General features: G+C 50.0%; 1 protein-coding gene across 1 annotated transcript; it reads left to right on the top strand.

The window, feature by feature from the left end:
- Positions 1 to 2417: 2417 nt before the first annotated feature.
- Positions 2418 to 14878, top strand: SOX10 (SRY-box transcription factor 10). Its single transcript, XM_084629608.1, has 4 exons — positions 2418 to 2610; positions 3561 to 4020; positions 11607 to 11872; positions 12372 to 14878. The coding sequence occupies exons 2-4, from the start codon at positions 3611 to 3613 to the stop codon at positions 13085 to 13087; spliced, it is 1392 nt and encodes a 463-aa protein (XP_084485734.1). The 5' UTR covers positions 2418 to 2610; positions 3561 to 3610; the 3' UTR covers positions 13088 to 14878.
- Positions 14879 to 16030: the final 1152 nt, after the last annotated feature.

Below are 16030 nucleotides of genomic sequence, written 5' to 3'. Positions count from 1 at the left end.
CCCCAGATTTAAGTGGGGTTCTCTTAGAGCAGGCGCTTCAATCCTTGGATTCCTTATTCCCTATCACTTGGCCACCAGGACCTTGTAATCCCACTCCTGGGAAAAAACATCCCTTTCCCATTCTCTCTGTCTCCTGAGGTCAGCAGGAACCTGCACCTGGAGGGATGGGAAACAAATGCCCCATCTTATTGTATCCTGCTTTGCCCTTCCCCCATCCCAGGTTGGTATTAGCCGCAGACAGGGGAACAATCAGGCCAGTGTTTCTCAGCTGTGGCTACCTCCCAGTGGGACCAGGAGACGACCCCTTCCCCCTCCCTCAGGCTGTTCCTCTTCTCCATGGAGATTCCTGTATCCCTCACACAGGCTCTTGTTAGCCTAATGATGAACCTCACGGACTAAAGAAGACATGCTCAGTTCAGCAAAGTCTGTGGGATACAGCGACACTGCATCTAGCATGCGCCTATTATTATGGCTCTTGGAAAGAGGTTACCTGCTCCAGTTCTTTTCCCTTTCGGGGGCAGTTTTAGCAGGTCATGAAAATCCCAATGGAGAGAGGCTAAAAATGCCAAACAACCCTCATAAGATCAGTGGGAGCTCTCCCCACAACCCACCAGAATCTCTGCTGGGAATACACATGTAGGGTTTCTTCCCAATAGGGGAACACACCTGTGTGATAACAACTGGGACTCACCTCACCAGCATCTGCACCATTTTAATCTAGGAATCAGGGCCTGAGATTTCTCCCCTGAGATCTCCATTGGGAAGTGTGTGTGAGAAAGAGAAAGAAAGAGGGTGGGGCTTACACACCCCACTGTCCCAGGGAAGACGGGACAGTACTAGGGAAGGTGCCGTGAGTCCTTGTGTTTCTTGGATAGGAGAGAACCACCAGACTCTTGCTTTGGTCTTTTGTCACATGGACAGACAGACAGTGCTGGAGGAAGGAGGGAGGGTTAAAGTCAGCCCCCTGGTGGGGGGTTATTTGGTGCCAAGCCCTCCCCAGATTATAAACGCCTTTGGCACATCTGAATACTACACACATGCCAAGTAATTGGTGCCAGTGATCCTGTGCTTGCCATCAGCATAAGGGAGTCCCAACCCTGTCATCCCCTAACCTGGCTTCATTAAGCTTCCAACACAGACTTCTCCTTTGGGCTCTAATGCAGCTGTCCTTGGTGCCATGCTGTGGCTCCAGCCCTCACCACACTGAGATGCATGAGGAAAAAGAAACCATTGAGAATTGTGGAGGGAAAATGGTCATACTCTGTCAATCAGATAACACAATCCTAGTTGTCAATTCCAGGTTCATTCTGGGAACTGTAGCTCAATTGCTCACCGCCTGTCAGTGGCATTATTTCCCTCTGTCTCTGGGTGGCCCCTGCCATTATTTACTCTGTCATTCCATCACTGGGCCTTCTAGTGAGTCAAGCTCTGCTCCAGGGGTTCATAATGTCCTTAGAACTCCTTTCATGGAATTATTTCTCTGTGTCTCACCATAACTCATCCTTTCTTCACTCTGTGATTCCTGGCCCGGCATGGAAATGTGTTCAAGCTGACACTCCACTTCGGACTCCATTCCAAGAATTCTGTACTGGTCTGATTGGTACCATTGGAGGATATGGGAAAGCTGGTTCCTGGTTTAGGCAACTTTGCAGGGGGACTCCTGAATGGATACATTACTGGGTTTTCAGCAGCATGGGTGAGACCCAAAACACTCCTGACACCCCACTGGCATGCGTGTGCTGTGTCAATCCCACCTTGGGGGCATGAAAGCCCAGGAGAAGGAATCAAGCCCATGTCTTCTGCATGGCCACAAAGTATTAATCCCCCAACCCCTGTAATGTATCCAGTACACACCATCCCCAGGAAACCCCTGGACTAGTCCCAGCCCCCACTAGCCCTAGAGAGGGAAAGACCAGGAGTGGTCATTGAATCTGGGTCTCCTTTATAGGATAGCACTACCCCCCATGACACCAGGCCCACCCTCTGCAGTGCGCTCAGGTCCTGCTGGTCCATGGACAGCAAGTAGCTGTGACTAGAACCCACCTCTCCATGCTAACTCCTAGGTCACCAGGCCTGGCCCCTAGAACAAACCCTGCTGGCCAAGGCCAGGAGAGACCAGGCCAGGGACTTAAATGCAGTCCACTTGGATAACAATGCAGACCCCTCACTACCTATGCCCAATGGCATGAACAACGCCCTATTTTAAATCCCCAAGAGGAGGGAAAAAAGAATAAAATAAAAGTTGACTGCAGCTTTCCCAAAGAAGCCTGCACTCGAGAAAGCGAGGAGCGTGCATGTGGCTGAGGTGGAGTTTAGGGGGGTTGTCAGGGTCCCCTCCCTGCCTGCATCAAATCAATGTATTCCAGCTATAAGGAGTGCTTAGCTCCACCTTCTGCCCTTCCCTCCCCCGGTGCTTAGCAGCAAGCCAGTCAGAGAGACATCCAGCCAGGGGATTAGTAAAAACCAAGCCTCCCTCTAGGAATGGCACTCGTCTGAGAGTCTCCTCCACGCAGGGCTCCCGTCCGCTGCCAGGGCACTGAGAGGAGAACAGAGGGGCTATTGGGATACAAATTACAGCCCTCTCAGGATTTGCCAGGCAGACCAGCCAACGTAAGTTTTCCTACCTGAACTCACTCATACGCTCGTTCACTCGCTCTTTTTCTACCTTCTATTACTTTTTCAGTCTCTTCTTCAGGAAAAGTCCGTGCCTCCCTCACTAGGGGGATAACAACCCCTGCTCCATATTGGCTCCTTTTGCAACTAAACCAAGGGAGACACATTTTTCTAACCATTTTGGGGGGCGCTTTATTTTTTGAGCATTTCTTTAATAAGGTGGGGGAATGGTGTGTGGTGGCAGAGACTTTTGGAGGTGACCGCAGAGACAGAGACGGGGGGATGCGTGAAACGGGCAAGTTAAAGACGTGGCTTTGCCACAGAGGCTTAAAAAGAAATATATGCATATATACAAAGTGTTAGCATTTCCGCTCACAAACACATTCTCCCAGTCTGCATCAGATTCCCTGCCTGGCAACTCAGGGGAGCGCTCAGGATTTGCCTCTACTCAGCGACTCTTGCTAAACTTTCTCATGCAACCTGGAGACCTTTTCATTCTGATTTATTAATACTGAAGCCACTCATTTCCCCCCATCTATGTTCTTGGTCAGACATTCAAAGCAGGTTTTAAAGAGAAAGTGTCATTCCCAAGGGCCAAATTTTGGGGAGGGCCCTGAGTAAGGTTATTCTTAGAGAATGGGGTCCATTTCTTCTTGATCTCTCCTTTTCTACTCATGTCACCAATGTGCTTAGCCAGCACCAGACCCCTCCACATGCCCAACTTAAACTCCAGAATAGAGCACAGATCGGGAGTTTCCAATTAATCAGGATCCCCTCCCCCACTAGATCATGGGTTTTGTGGGTCCCGAAAGCTGCACGCATGGCAGCTCCTTTGCTTCACTTTTATCAAGTGGCTCCTGTTTCATGGTCAGTTTCTGGGAGAGGTTCAAGTCTTTTTAGTTTTGGTGTTTGCTTTTTCTTTCCTTCCTCTTTTTTTTTTTCCCCAGTGGGAAGACGGGATATTGAGAAGGAAGAAAGAGCAAGAACAAGAGACATAATGACAGATGACCAAGACCTTTCAGAGGTGGAAATGAGCCCGGTGGGTTCCGAAGACCATCACTGCCTCTCACCAGGACCTTCCATGGCATCAGATACCACCTCTCACCTCACCAGCTCCGGGAGCGGCGAGATGGGGAAGGTCAAGAAGGAACAGCAAGACTCAGAGACGGACGACGATAAGTTCCCCGTGTGCATCCGGGAGGCAGTGAGCCAGGTGCTGAGTGGCTACGATTGGACCCTGGTGCCCATGCCTGTGCGGGTCAATGGGAGCAACAAAAGCAAACCCCATGTCAAGCGGCCCATGAACGCCTTCATGGTGTGGGCACAAGCTGCCCGCAGGAAATTGGCTGACCAGTACCCTCACCTCCACAATGCAGAGCTCAGTAAGACCCTCGGGAAGCTCTGGAGGTAAGGAGGGCATAAGGGTGAGGGCAAATGGAATCATGGAGAGGCTGCATGTCAAGGTAAAGGCTGGGAACAGAATGAGATTAAAGGGGCATCTATTAAAGGGAGTTCCTCATCAAGGGGGAAGATCACAGGGGTAAGGGAAAAGCACAGGAAAGTGAGGAACCAGCAATGCTTATTAGCATCAACTATAAAGGGACCTTCCTCTGCAAACCTCTGCCAGTCTTGACCTGCAGCCCCTACCTGGCTATTCCACTCTAGCCACCTCTTCCCCAGCAGCTGTGCCAGCGTACCTCATTCCTGGCCTGTAGCACCCCATGCCACTCCAGTCCTGGTCCTCTCCCAAGGCTCAGCTGCACAATCTCTCCCTTTGTATGTGTTTGTTTGGCAAATCAAGGCCCACAAAGGTTAACTAGGCTGACCCCCACCAAACTCATTACACTCATGATCTCCTGTTTGAACCAGGTCTGGGAGATCACGGGCTAGATGGCCCTACCCCCCAGAGCTCCACCTAGTGGGTTGGACTCCTGTCTGGGACAAAGGAGAGAGAGCAGGTAGCCGGGCAGTGAAACCCAGTCACATATCCCGCCCAAAGAATGTGTTCTCTGATGGCCAGCCACAGACCCAGCTAGCTGCTGGTTCTAGATCCCACTCAAGGAGATGTCAATTTAAAATTGGCAGCACAGGTACTGCATAAGGGGGGGGTGGGAGTGGGTTATCCCAGCATAAAGCAGTGAAAACAAGAGGACAGTGAGGGATGGTGGAGAGACTCCAACCGATGCACCCAGTATGCCATCCTGCCTTGCCATTCACAGCTTTTTATGGCTGAACAGCATTGTTTGTGTCTCCTCAGACTGCAGGGCCTGCACCTCTGCCTCTGTTTGCAGGCCTGTGGCGTGTAATAAATAAGTAATAACAGCAAGTCAGCGGCCATTCCTGTAGCGAGGTGGTACAGGCTGACACAGGCTTCCCACTCCCACTATGCATACACACGTACACATTTCCTTCTTCCCAACGCAGATACATGCTCATCCCTCGGACCTGCACTACCCCCCTCAGTTTGTAAAAGCCATTTTAATTTTGGGTCCTTTCCCCATCCTCCCTGCCCCCAGGGTCCCTACATGAAGTCACCCCCATTGGGACTGATGGGTTCTGCCAAGAGATGAGGGTGGAGGGACCACGTAACACCCATGTGACACAAGGCTAGCGGTTCCACTTTTCCGCCTGATGGTTTCAATGAATATCTCCAGCAAATGATTATAAACGCCTCCCCTCGTCCTGGGATTGTCCAAGATACACCCCGTCCCGCCACCATCACTTCCCTGCCTTGGGCCTCCTGCCATAAATCAAAACCATCAGCTTCACATGAATGGCCCCGGAAGTCCACAGAGATAGAAACAGGCCCCCTTTCGTACCCTTCCCTTCCCTGGCACTGCCCTTGACTGCCCAGCGCTGGGTGGGGCAGGAGATGTCTCCTGAAAACTGCAGCAGGGAGACCAGACACTTTTCCAAAACAGAAGCAAACCCCACCCTCATGACCATCCCATTGCCACCTGTGGCTCGATTCTCCCGCTGACTTCAGTCAACTCTACCTGTGTGGGAGAACTGAGCCCCTGGGTGTTGATCACACCAATACATTTATCCAAACCCCTCTGCCCTTCATGGAACTCAAACAAAATTATTTTCTTGGAGAGTTAAAGCAGGGAATTGTGGTAGGCCTCAAATATGATTCCCATGCCTGGGTGTTTTTTAACCCTTCCCATGCCCCTCTCCCTCTGCCTTTCCAATGATTACTCCAACCTTGTGCTCGCCTCTGGATACCATGCAGAATGATGATCCCAGTTAGTTCACATTGCACTAACTCACCCCTGTTGTCTCCTTTCTGATAGCAAAGTGACTGTACTGAGCATTTATCATTGCTCTTATTTCCTCTCTCCCACTTTGTAAAGCAGTTGCGTTATGCTGTCCATTTGCCTCTTTCCTTACACTTTCAATTGTTTGTCCTTTACTAATAATTAGCTCCTGTATGCTTTGCTCCTAACCATTCCTTTTGATTTCTTCCTGATTTCTCTTCCCACTTCCACCCCAACATTTTATTCTATTGGAGAAAGACTCCCCATTTTAATTTTCAAAAATATTATTTAAAAAAATGCTACTGTACCATTCCAAAGATTCTGCAGGATTTTGTAGCAATGACCTCCTTAAGCGCTACATTAAAGTTCTGGCCTCAAGATACAAGACAGCAGTATATGAGCCCTTAAATACTCCAGTAACAGGCCTAAAAGACCAGAGCGCTCTACTGTCCAGATATGCGACAGCATTGTAGGTGACTGTTCCCCTGCAGTGCTGCCGTGATAGACCTTAGACACTGTCCTAACACTATTGAGAGCTGTAGTGTTCCTGATCCTGCAGGCAGACTGCAGAGCCCACATGCAGCCCGCTGAAGTCAATGGGGTTCTGCGTGGGCATAAGGGTCTGTCATGCAGAGCAGCTTTCAAGGTCAGGGCCTTGGACTTTTGCTTTTTTTAAAAGGGAAAAGTCTCCTCCCTTCTCCCCATGTCTGTTATTTGTGTTGTCTTTGCTAATGGACTGGCAGGGAGCCTGCTGCCTTCAGAGATATTCTTACCAGTCTGTGTTGGGCAATGCGGCACAGCAAGTTGGGGGCGTGCATGTATGGGGTCTGCACTGCCTTTGTTGGCATTGTTAGGTGTGGGAAAATAAAATGAAACCATAAAAGCCAGGGGAAGTCACCCAAAATGTGATTGTCCCATAGGAAATTTACTACACTATCATAGCCCCTATGATCTCCCACAGTCCTCCAGACAATCTTCTGATGCCAGTCTCCTCCCACTCTGAATTCCACACTATGCAGCATGATCCAGACTTTCAAAATTGGCTAGCAATTTTGGGTGCCTAACTTGAGATGCCTGAAGAGGGACCTAATTGTCTGAAAATCAGAATCCTGTAAGGTGCCTAATTGGGCACCCAATATCACTTCAGTCACTTTTGAAAATTTGGGCCATCTAGATATACTTCCATGTAGGTGGGTCTCATTTTTTATCAGTGCTTAGATGCTGCGGTAATGGGTGCATTAGAAATACCTAAGGCAGAGAGAAATCCACTATAAGTGAGTAGGGGAAGAGAGAGATCAGTTGAAAGCAACATTAAACTGAGCTTGTTTCTGCCCATTTCTGGTCAGTGGAGAAGGTGATGCTGCCTACGGGATAGTTAAAAATCCTGTGTGTCTTCTTGGAAAGAGTCCAGTAGATTGAGAAACCTCAGGGTCCCAACCAACATGATCCTCTCTACAAAATGGAATCTAGCCCCTCGGCTAGCTCTGTTTGAGTGATTGCTGAACGGAGGATGGCTGTCACGTTTGCTCATGCAGCCACTGTGCTGCTGAGCTCAAACCAAGTGCTGTGTAAAGCGCTTGGGATCTGTGGGATAAGAAACGGGCCATTCTGCAGGAGATGGAGGGAGGCAAACAGGGAGACAGAGGGAGCCACGGAGGCAGATGGCTGTGCCAAATTGCATCAGTGTTATGTAGACAAACGTTCCTTTGGGAGGTTGTGTCGGGTGTCGAGGCTGACCCCACACACCTACACCGACTCATTCTGCTTATGAGAGGGTTAGAATCAGGATCCTCATCCTTTGGGGAATAACAAAGACAAACTGCCAGGACTGTGTTGCAGCGTGGGAGAATGTAGACTTTGCAGCTGCTGGCCGGGCAAAGGCAAACAGGATGCTAATGACAGTGGAGCACTACCTGTGGGCCCAGATTCCAGCCAGGCTCCCGAGTGCAGGGCGAGGCAGGGAGGAAATCACTGATCAACAGAATGATGGAATGGACACTGCTCCAGGTCAGGCCTGAGGTGCACTGGCTGAGCTGGACAGGGGCAGGACTAGAATAGCAGGGTGTGGTGCAGGCCAGGAGAGAGGTGCATCAGCACAGCTTGTGTGCAAGTCCTAGGAACGCACTGGGAAAGGGATAGACATCAGGACTAAGCTACACAGTGGCAGAAGGGGTGTTAACCTCGCTGCAGAGTCCCCTTGGGCCCCAAATGAAGATTTCCATTCTCAGATGTGACCCTAGTGCCCAATTTAATTTGCAAACACTTTGAGACAATTGGCAAGGTGATGGCCCAGCCTGGGGCAGTGGGTGTTCATGCCTCAGCAAGGCCATGAGCTTCTATTAACCTCCCCAGCATAACTGGCATGTGTGTGTGTGAGTGATACTGAGGGTGGGTTGATGGCTCTCTTATGGGTACAGCTGGCTTTAGACACCCACTTATTGTTCTGGGCCTCCCATTGGTGGGAGTGCTGAGAGAAGTTATTCCCCTCTCCAGCAGCATCCTGGTCAGCACTGCAGGCTGGACTGACCCCCTAACCTGAGGATGCATGATTACTTGAGGATGCAGGGGGAAGGGGGACTTCCTCACATGTCCTTCCCAAAGGCTCCCCTCGGCTGCTTTCCTCACCTGGGTGGGGCACTTCCTGCTCCTTACAGGGCAGGGAACAGTTCTCAAATGGAGTGGGACCTAACGACTGTTGAAAAGGTCAGCACAAACACTAGCCCAAATGCCAGAAACATCTCCAGGGCCAGAAACAGATGAGACATGGGTAGAAAGGAGCAGCAAAGTGCTGGCTATTGGGTGAAGGGATCTTTTATCTGGACAGCAGCAGAACCTTTCTCTAACCACACCCCGCTTTAGCTAGGCAGTGGGTCCAGAGAGCTGAGCCATGCCTGGAAGATCAGGGCTGCTGTGTGTGTGAGATCTCCCCCTCCCCGCGATGTTTTAACCTCCTGTTCAATCCTTCCCTCACCCGTGCCTGCATGCGCTGCATCAGCTTGGTGAGACAGAGACCCTCCTGCCACACTGACTCATCTGCAGCTGCCGCTAGTGGGTGACGGGGAGGGGCCATGCATCAGGGTGTTCCAGTCACCTGACAGGCAAGAAGCTGGGCTTGGGTTCCCCCCGCCATTCAGCACAACGCCCCAAGTGAGCGGAGATATCGTGGGGAAGGAGAGAACAAAAGAGGGAGACAGAGTTTTTATCGCTCCGTTCCCACCAAAACAGGGGTGTCCAATGGGTTCTGTGCTGAGCATTCCCCACGGCAGGGAGAGGGTTCAATTCAGACCCACTTACTCCCATGTGCTATGTGATCCATTCCCTTCTGTGTCCCTGCAAGATTCCACTCCATTGTAGACCGGGGGTGCAGGAGCAGGAAATAAGTGAAATCTAAATCCCCCAAATCTCCTGGCCTCTGCCTGCTCACACCGGTTTCACTTTGTTAAAGCCGATTTGAGCTCTGATCCCAGGGAGGGAGGAGGGAGCAGAGAGACTGGGAGAGAGAAGACAAAGATGGGGGGAATGGACTTTGTGCAATCCTGCTGTCTGTAGGGTTACAGGATGCTGGCAGGAAGATGGGGAGGGCGTGCAAACTCAGTGGACCCAGGTTCATCTCCTAGAGTTCCCAAGGTCATTGTAATTTAGGTCATCAGTGAGACGAATATAGAGGTCTCAGCTTCTCTCTCCACTGCGGGTTTCCTTTGCCAGTTCTGCTTCAGTAACCCTATATGCTTGGTACCACCCACAAATAAAGGTGAAGGATACTGGAACTCCTTGGAACCAGTAGGGGCTGAGAGGTTGAGCTCATGTGGAAGATGTGGGTTTCATTCCCAGTCTCGGTGTCTTGTTTGCTGTACAACAGGAGGGGCTAGGAGTGCTGAGGAGCTTGAGGATATGCATGTCCCTTTAGATGTGATGGAAGGCTGTGTGTGGAGCAATTCAGGGTGGGGGATTAGAGCTCTTCGGGACGTGTGAGCATGGTGTATGGCAGTGGGAGGGAGACAGGAAAGCTGGTGTTGGACTCATGGTGGCTCAGTTGTTTAATCTCCTGGATTAAGGCAGTGGTGGAATGCAATGTGCGGCCATGACCTTCTCAGGGCTGCCTGGTGTGAACCCAGGTCAGCACCTTAAGAGGTTCCAAAGCAGATCACACCCTCTGGCTATTGGCTGGAGGAACAGAAGGAGAAAAATGGAGGTGCTTTGATGCTGGTCAGTACCTGCTTGCGATCCTATAGATTTTCCTAATCTTTTTTACCAACAGGCCTCTCAAACCCCATCTGCTGCTCCTCCTAAATTGTCTAAGACAGATTCATGCTTTTTAATCCTCTGCTCTGCAAAGGGTTAAATCTAATCAGTGGAATTAGCAAAAGCAGAGCCTCTAAAGCTTCAGGAGGGGTTCAGAGAATCCTCTCCAACATTTGGCTGAATATCCCCAAAGCTTTGTCCAACTCTCTTTGGGCTGGAAAAATCAGGGCTGGAAATCTTATAAAGGAACAAGTTTTTGCTTTTGAGATTTCTGCGGCCTCAGAGTTTTGGCTGGGATGCAATACCCATAAGAACAGCCTTTCCCCTTTTCAGTGTTCTGGATTCTTTCTGGCTGAAACCAGAATGCTCTGGAGGCCACGTGAAAAGTAGGAAAAAGAAATGAAAAATTAAATCAAACATTTTCAAAATTAAGAGAAAATGACTGATCAAATGGGTTTCATCTCTTCTTACATCATCCAAAGTGGTTCTGTTACAAAATTTCCTAGGTGATCCTGTCTTGACTGGAGCAGCCCTAGATCTGACAGGTATATGGGGAATGATTTTACATTTCCATAGAGCCTTTCACCCAATGATCAAAGTTAATCTATTGTTACAGTGTCCAGCATCATAGTATCTAGATGATTTACAAACTGATCCTGATTTACATGTCTGATCCTGGTGTGGCTCAGCACCTGCAACTCTCAGATCCTTAGCACAGGAACCACATCAACCACATCTGGGATTACAAATGGTAGCTGTGTCATCAAGAACCCTCAAAGTAGAAGCAAAGCACGTGTGTTTTTCCTCCAGCATCTTCTGTAACTCACTCTTAGGGGATTCCAGGGTTCTTTAAGGGGAGATCCCAGCAGCACAGCCACTGTGCTGGCAAATGCAATAGCCATTCTGTGCTAAGTGATCGCTCACACTCAAGCTGATAGAACAAAACCTACAAAATGGCAAGGATGGAAGGTTAGAACAGGACACAGAAACTCTGAAGCTAAGGTGACCAAGACAAGTTGATCTGAGAAAGACAGAGATACATGACAAAGAGCATTATGGGTAACGAAGATTTGCCACCCTTCCATAATTCAAGCAATAGTCACATTTTTCACGTTTGTAGCAAGTTCTTTTAGTCCAGCTTGTCTGGTAACTATAAAGCCCTGCACTGATTTCAGTCATCACAGTATGATTACTTTGTCCCCTAAGGCAAGTACAAGCATGGAATGGGAGGAAGTGAATTTATATGGGTTATAGATTGTAATCCACTTGGGGAAGTGACCATGTCTTCCTCTGGGTCTGAACAGCATTGATCACAGTGTCAGGGTTTACTCATTAACAACAATAAAAAAAGGGACTCTATTTAAATACTTCTCTACTGTCTCTCTGATGCTTGGCAGTATCTGAAATGGGGTGGATCTCTAGTGCCCATGATGCTTTACAGTAGGATTTTGACACCCCTGTTCCTATCTCTTCCTCTTTCTCTGGTCTCTGTAGGTTATTGAATGAAAGCGACAAGCGGCCCTTCATCGAAGAGGCAGAGCGACTTAGGATGCAGCACAAGAAGGACCACCCCGATTACAAGTACCAGCCGCGCCGGCGGAAAAATGGCAAGGCCTCCCAGGGCGAGGGTGAGGGCCAAGCCGAGGGAGAAGCTGGCGGGGCTGCAGCTATCCAGGCCCACTATAAGAATGCCCACTTGGATCACAGACATCCTGGGGAAGGATCCCCCATGTCTGACGGGCACCCCGAGCACTCCTCAGGTCAGTCCCATGTCTGCAGCTACACCAGCAGTTTACTACCAGCTCATCCTCCTCCCAAGGAGAGTCCCCCAAGCCATCTGGAGAATCGATGGCTCTCTAAAAGTCTTGGGGCACTACCTTGTGAGCTGGATCCTCTCCCCATGGTGGGACCCAGTAATTGAGTATGACTCCTATATGCTCGGTGCTGTCACCAGCATTGGGGACACCTGCACTCCACAGGTGTTTCCATCCCTTTGGATAGGTGGGAAATCATCTCCCACAGTGTTCATGTGCACAGTTGCCATTGTGGTTATGGCTAGCCACCTCCTCCCTTCTTGTCCCTCTACAGTGAGGTTCCCAGGGAGGCCTGGCAGTATCAGGTCTGCACAGTACGAGGAGCAGAGCTGTTGCATGTAGCTGGCTGAGCTATTTTATTGCCTGTCAGGCTGTACCAGGGCTATATTGTGAACTGGTATCACATTTTCTTTCTCTTTCCCCCCAAATGGTTTTCACTTCACAGGTCAGAGCCATGGACCCCCCACTCCTCCAACAACTCCAAAGACAGAACTCCAGGCAGGCAAAGCTGACTCCAAGCGGGAAGGGCGCTCTCTTGGGGAAGGGGGAAAGCCTCACATTGACTTTGGCAACGTGGATATAGGGGAGATCAGCCATGAAGTGATGTCCAACATGGAGACCTTCGACGTCAATGAATTCGACCAGTACCTGCCACCCAATGGACACGCTGGCCATCCGGGCCATGTTGGGGGCTATGCGGCAGCAGCGGCCGCTGGCTACGGCCTCGGGAGTGCCCTGGCTGCAGCCAGTGGACACTCTGCCTGGATCTCCAAGCAGCATGGAGTCTCTTTGTCTGCTGGCACGTCATCGGTGGTGGACTCCAAGGCACAGGTGAAAACAGAGGGTTCTGCCCCTGGAGGCCATTACACTGACCAGCCCTCCACTTCCCAGATAGCATACACGTCCCTGAGCCTGCCCCACTATGGCTCGGCTTTCCCCTCCATCTCCAGGCCCCAGTTTGACTACCCAGACCACCAGCCCTCGGGACCCTACTATAGCCACTCCAGCCAAGCCTCTGGCCTCTACTCTGCCTTCTCATACATGGGACCCTCGCAACGTCCCCTATACACTGCCATCTCTGACCCTGCACCCTCTGTGCCACAGTCCCACAGCCCCACACATTGGGAACAGCCCGTGTATACAACTCTCTCCAGACCATAGGAAAAGGGGAACAGTGACCAAAGCAGCAACAGAAAGGCTCCGAAGAATCAGCACAGGCAGAAGGGCCTCCGAACTCCGAGGTCATTCAGTGTAATCCAGCCATCAGAACCCACTGAGTATCCAGATATGCCTATCTTGACCCCGGTTATCGCTGGCTCACCGCCTAGAGGAAGGTTTTACCCCTTTCCCCCTCCCAATTCAATGTATGCCAACCCGATTGGCTTACAAAACCCTTTTGGCCTTCTAGATGAGGATGATTCTAGGCATGGAGTGACTGGTCATGGTGGGTTTCGTTGTGTACATCCTGGACTGTAAGATAAGAGATACCTCCCCAACCTTAACTGCCCCCCAACTGCTTCAGTGATTTAGCAAGTGTTTCGGATAGGCCACAATGGCCAATTCTTTGTCACCTGTTGTGGGTGAAGAGTAGCTAGCTGAGCACCCTGGTGGACATGTTGTGGGAGGAGAGGTAGGGCAGTAAAGTCAACTTCTTTGTGATCAGTGCTCTGCAATGTTCCTATCTAAAATTCACACAAGCATGACTCTTGATCCCTGTTGGAAGACCAACCTATGGTTGCTTTCCTATTGACTTCCACAGCCGTATCGTATCCTCCCCTCAACCCACCCTCTCTTTACTGTACTGTACTGGACTCGGGAACCATATAGCTGGTTCTAGCCTTATTTGTGTCACAACATACATGTGGGGGCAGGAGGGTGGGTACGTGTGGCCTCTTGGACTGTAAAGGCAACAGGGATGGAATCCTCCTTTCTTACCATTATTTTGTATGGCTAGTTTGTTTCAAACATTTCCTGGTCCCTTCTAAATCCTTCCATTCACCCTCTAATATTCCAAAAGATACTCTGCCAAGGCAGTGTTTGTCCTTCTGGCATGTGTGTGTGTGCGTGCATGGGATGTGAGGGAAGAGTAGCTGAAGATATTGTGGCAACCAGAAGCATCAGCGTGAATCCCATTTGCCCAAACACAGTCTGCTAAAATAATCACCTTAAACCTGCAAGGTTGGGCCCCCAAGCAGAGCTGAACTAAAGAATGCATCCCCTCCTGCCTGTTCATTGCTTGTTCCAGTTTGCCAACACCTCAGGCCTATCCTCATAAAGAATGGGAAGACAGTGTTGTGGCACCAATTGGGGGGAAAGCACTCACTGTTGGATAAGCATAAAGACAATTAGTCCACGTAAAAGGAAAATGAACTCGCCTTCCCTTTTGGGTTTCAAACTGGAAGCAACCATCCTCAGTGGTCAGACTGGTTCCCCTCCTTCTTGTCTTCATCTTCATTCCCCCACTAGCTCTCTTGGGTGGTCTGCTTGCCCATCCCACATCTTCAGGACTAGCATGGCTTCACAGTGCCAGAGAGCATGCTGACATGAAGGACGTCAGAACTCAAGGTGGGAGAAGATGATGCCCTCCCATTGGCCACCAAAACACATGATGGAACCCCCAGCTGATATGTAGGTCTGGGAAGATGGGACAGATTGACCAAGCACAACTTGTGATCTTCACTACCATTTTTCTCCTCCAACTGAGACTGCTGAGGATGACCTTTATACACCTTTCTCTCCACCCTTAGCTTTGGCTGACTCCTGTCATGTTTGAAAAGAGCATGTAGTACGTTTGCTCCCCTGTATGCATGTAACCCATTGCTGTCCCCTCCCCTTATTTATTCCATTATACCTTCCCCACCCACCAAGCCCCTCTCCCTGTCCCCAGAATATGCTGTCCTAGCACCATTAACTCTGCATTAAATGTATGGAATAATAAACTTAAAGGTTTCATTTGTGTGTGTCCATTTTTTTCTATTTTAATATTTTTCCCCTTTCAGCCACATTTTATCCTTCCTCCCCAGTAAGAGGGAAGGGGTGCCTTTATGTGGCACAAACCCTGTGTGCGTGTACACATTTCTTCCAGGCCCAACACTGAAAGGATATTGACAGTGAGTTAATAGTGTTGCCTGGACTAGAAGCCTCTTGTTTCTCTTCTAATCTCGAGTCTCAGCTACAAGCACTAGATCATGATACTTTCCTTCCAGAAGCCCTCTTTCCCCACACACATTCCTGAATACTCTCAATAGCTTCTGACCTCCAAATTACATCTGGCACCCACTAAGCAGGGCCTACTGCCCTCCTACGTGGATCCTGCACACATGAACACCAACCTACTTCCCTCCATGAGCAGAACACAATAGACCCCGCCCCACTTCAGAACAAAATCTCCCCAGGGCAGCGTTAGTGAGATAGAACCAGAGGGTGCACAGCTAGGAAAGGGACACAAGAGCTGGGAAGATCCAAGGTTTCCTAAGCAGAGGCATGTGACTGGTTCACTGTGTTTGTGTATGCGAAGTGCACAGTGGGTGAGCAGGACATGTATGTGTTCTAGGAACTATAGACCAGACCCAAAAACCCATTGAAGTCAATGGGAGTCTTAGGAAGAGCTCACTCAGTTCAGGTGCCCCAGAGATGTGCAGCACACAAGCACCATCAGTGGAACGACTCAGACCTAAACACATAGACTAGTCCGTTCGGTGCGGGGAAATGAAAGGGAACCAGAGCAGTGGGCAAAGCCTTTAAAAGGGAGGAGAATGGGGAGATCTCACTATAAACCACTGACTGGGGGAAGCGTCTGCAGGACGATCGACTGATGACATTGCTTGACAGCTTGGGGGAAGGGACTGACTGTGTGGGGAAAAAGGGGGCTAAGCACAGGGGGTGAAGGGTAGGTGAGGAGTGGGAAAAGAAAATTCCTACTCACATGATACAAATGTCCTCCCATATCTCTCCAGTTTAAGAAAGAAGGTGGGGTTCTCACTTGATCAGCATCTAGTGGGAGGGGGGCCTAGTATCGTCCAGGCCACTACCCCCAGCTGATACAGGATCCAGAACAACCCCACCCTTAGCCTCTGGACTGGGAACAAAGGGGTTAAACACTCC

This window comes from Lepidochelys olivacea (genome assembly GCF_965140295.1).
Source record: "Lepidochelys olivacea isolate rLepOli2 genome assembly, chromosome: 1".
NCBI classification, from domain to species: domain Eukaryota; kingdom Metazoa; phylum Chordata; order Testudines; family Cheloniidae; genus Lepidochelys; species Lepidochelys olivacea.
Note: the sequence above shows the minus strand (reverse complement) of the source record. Positions and strands in the feature narration are given on the sequence as shown.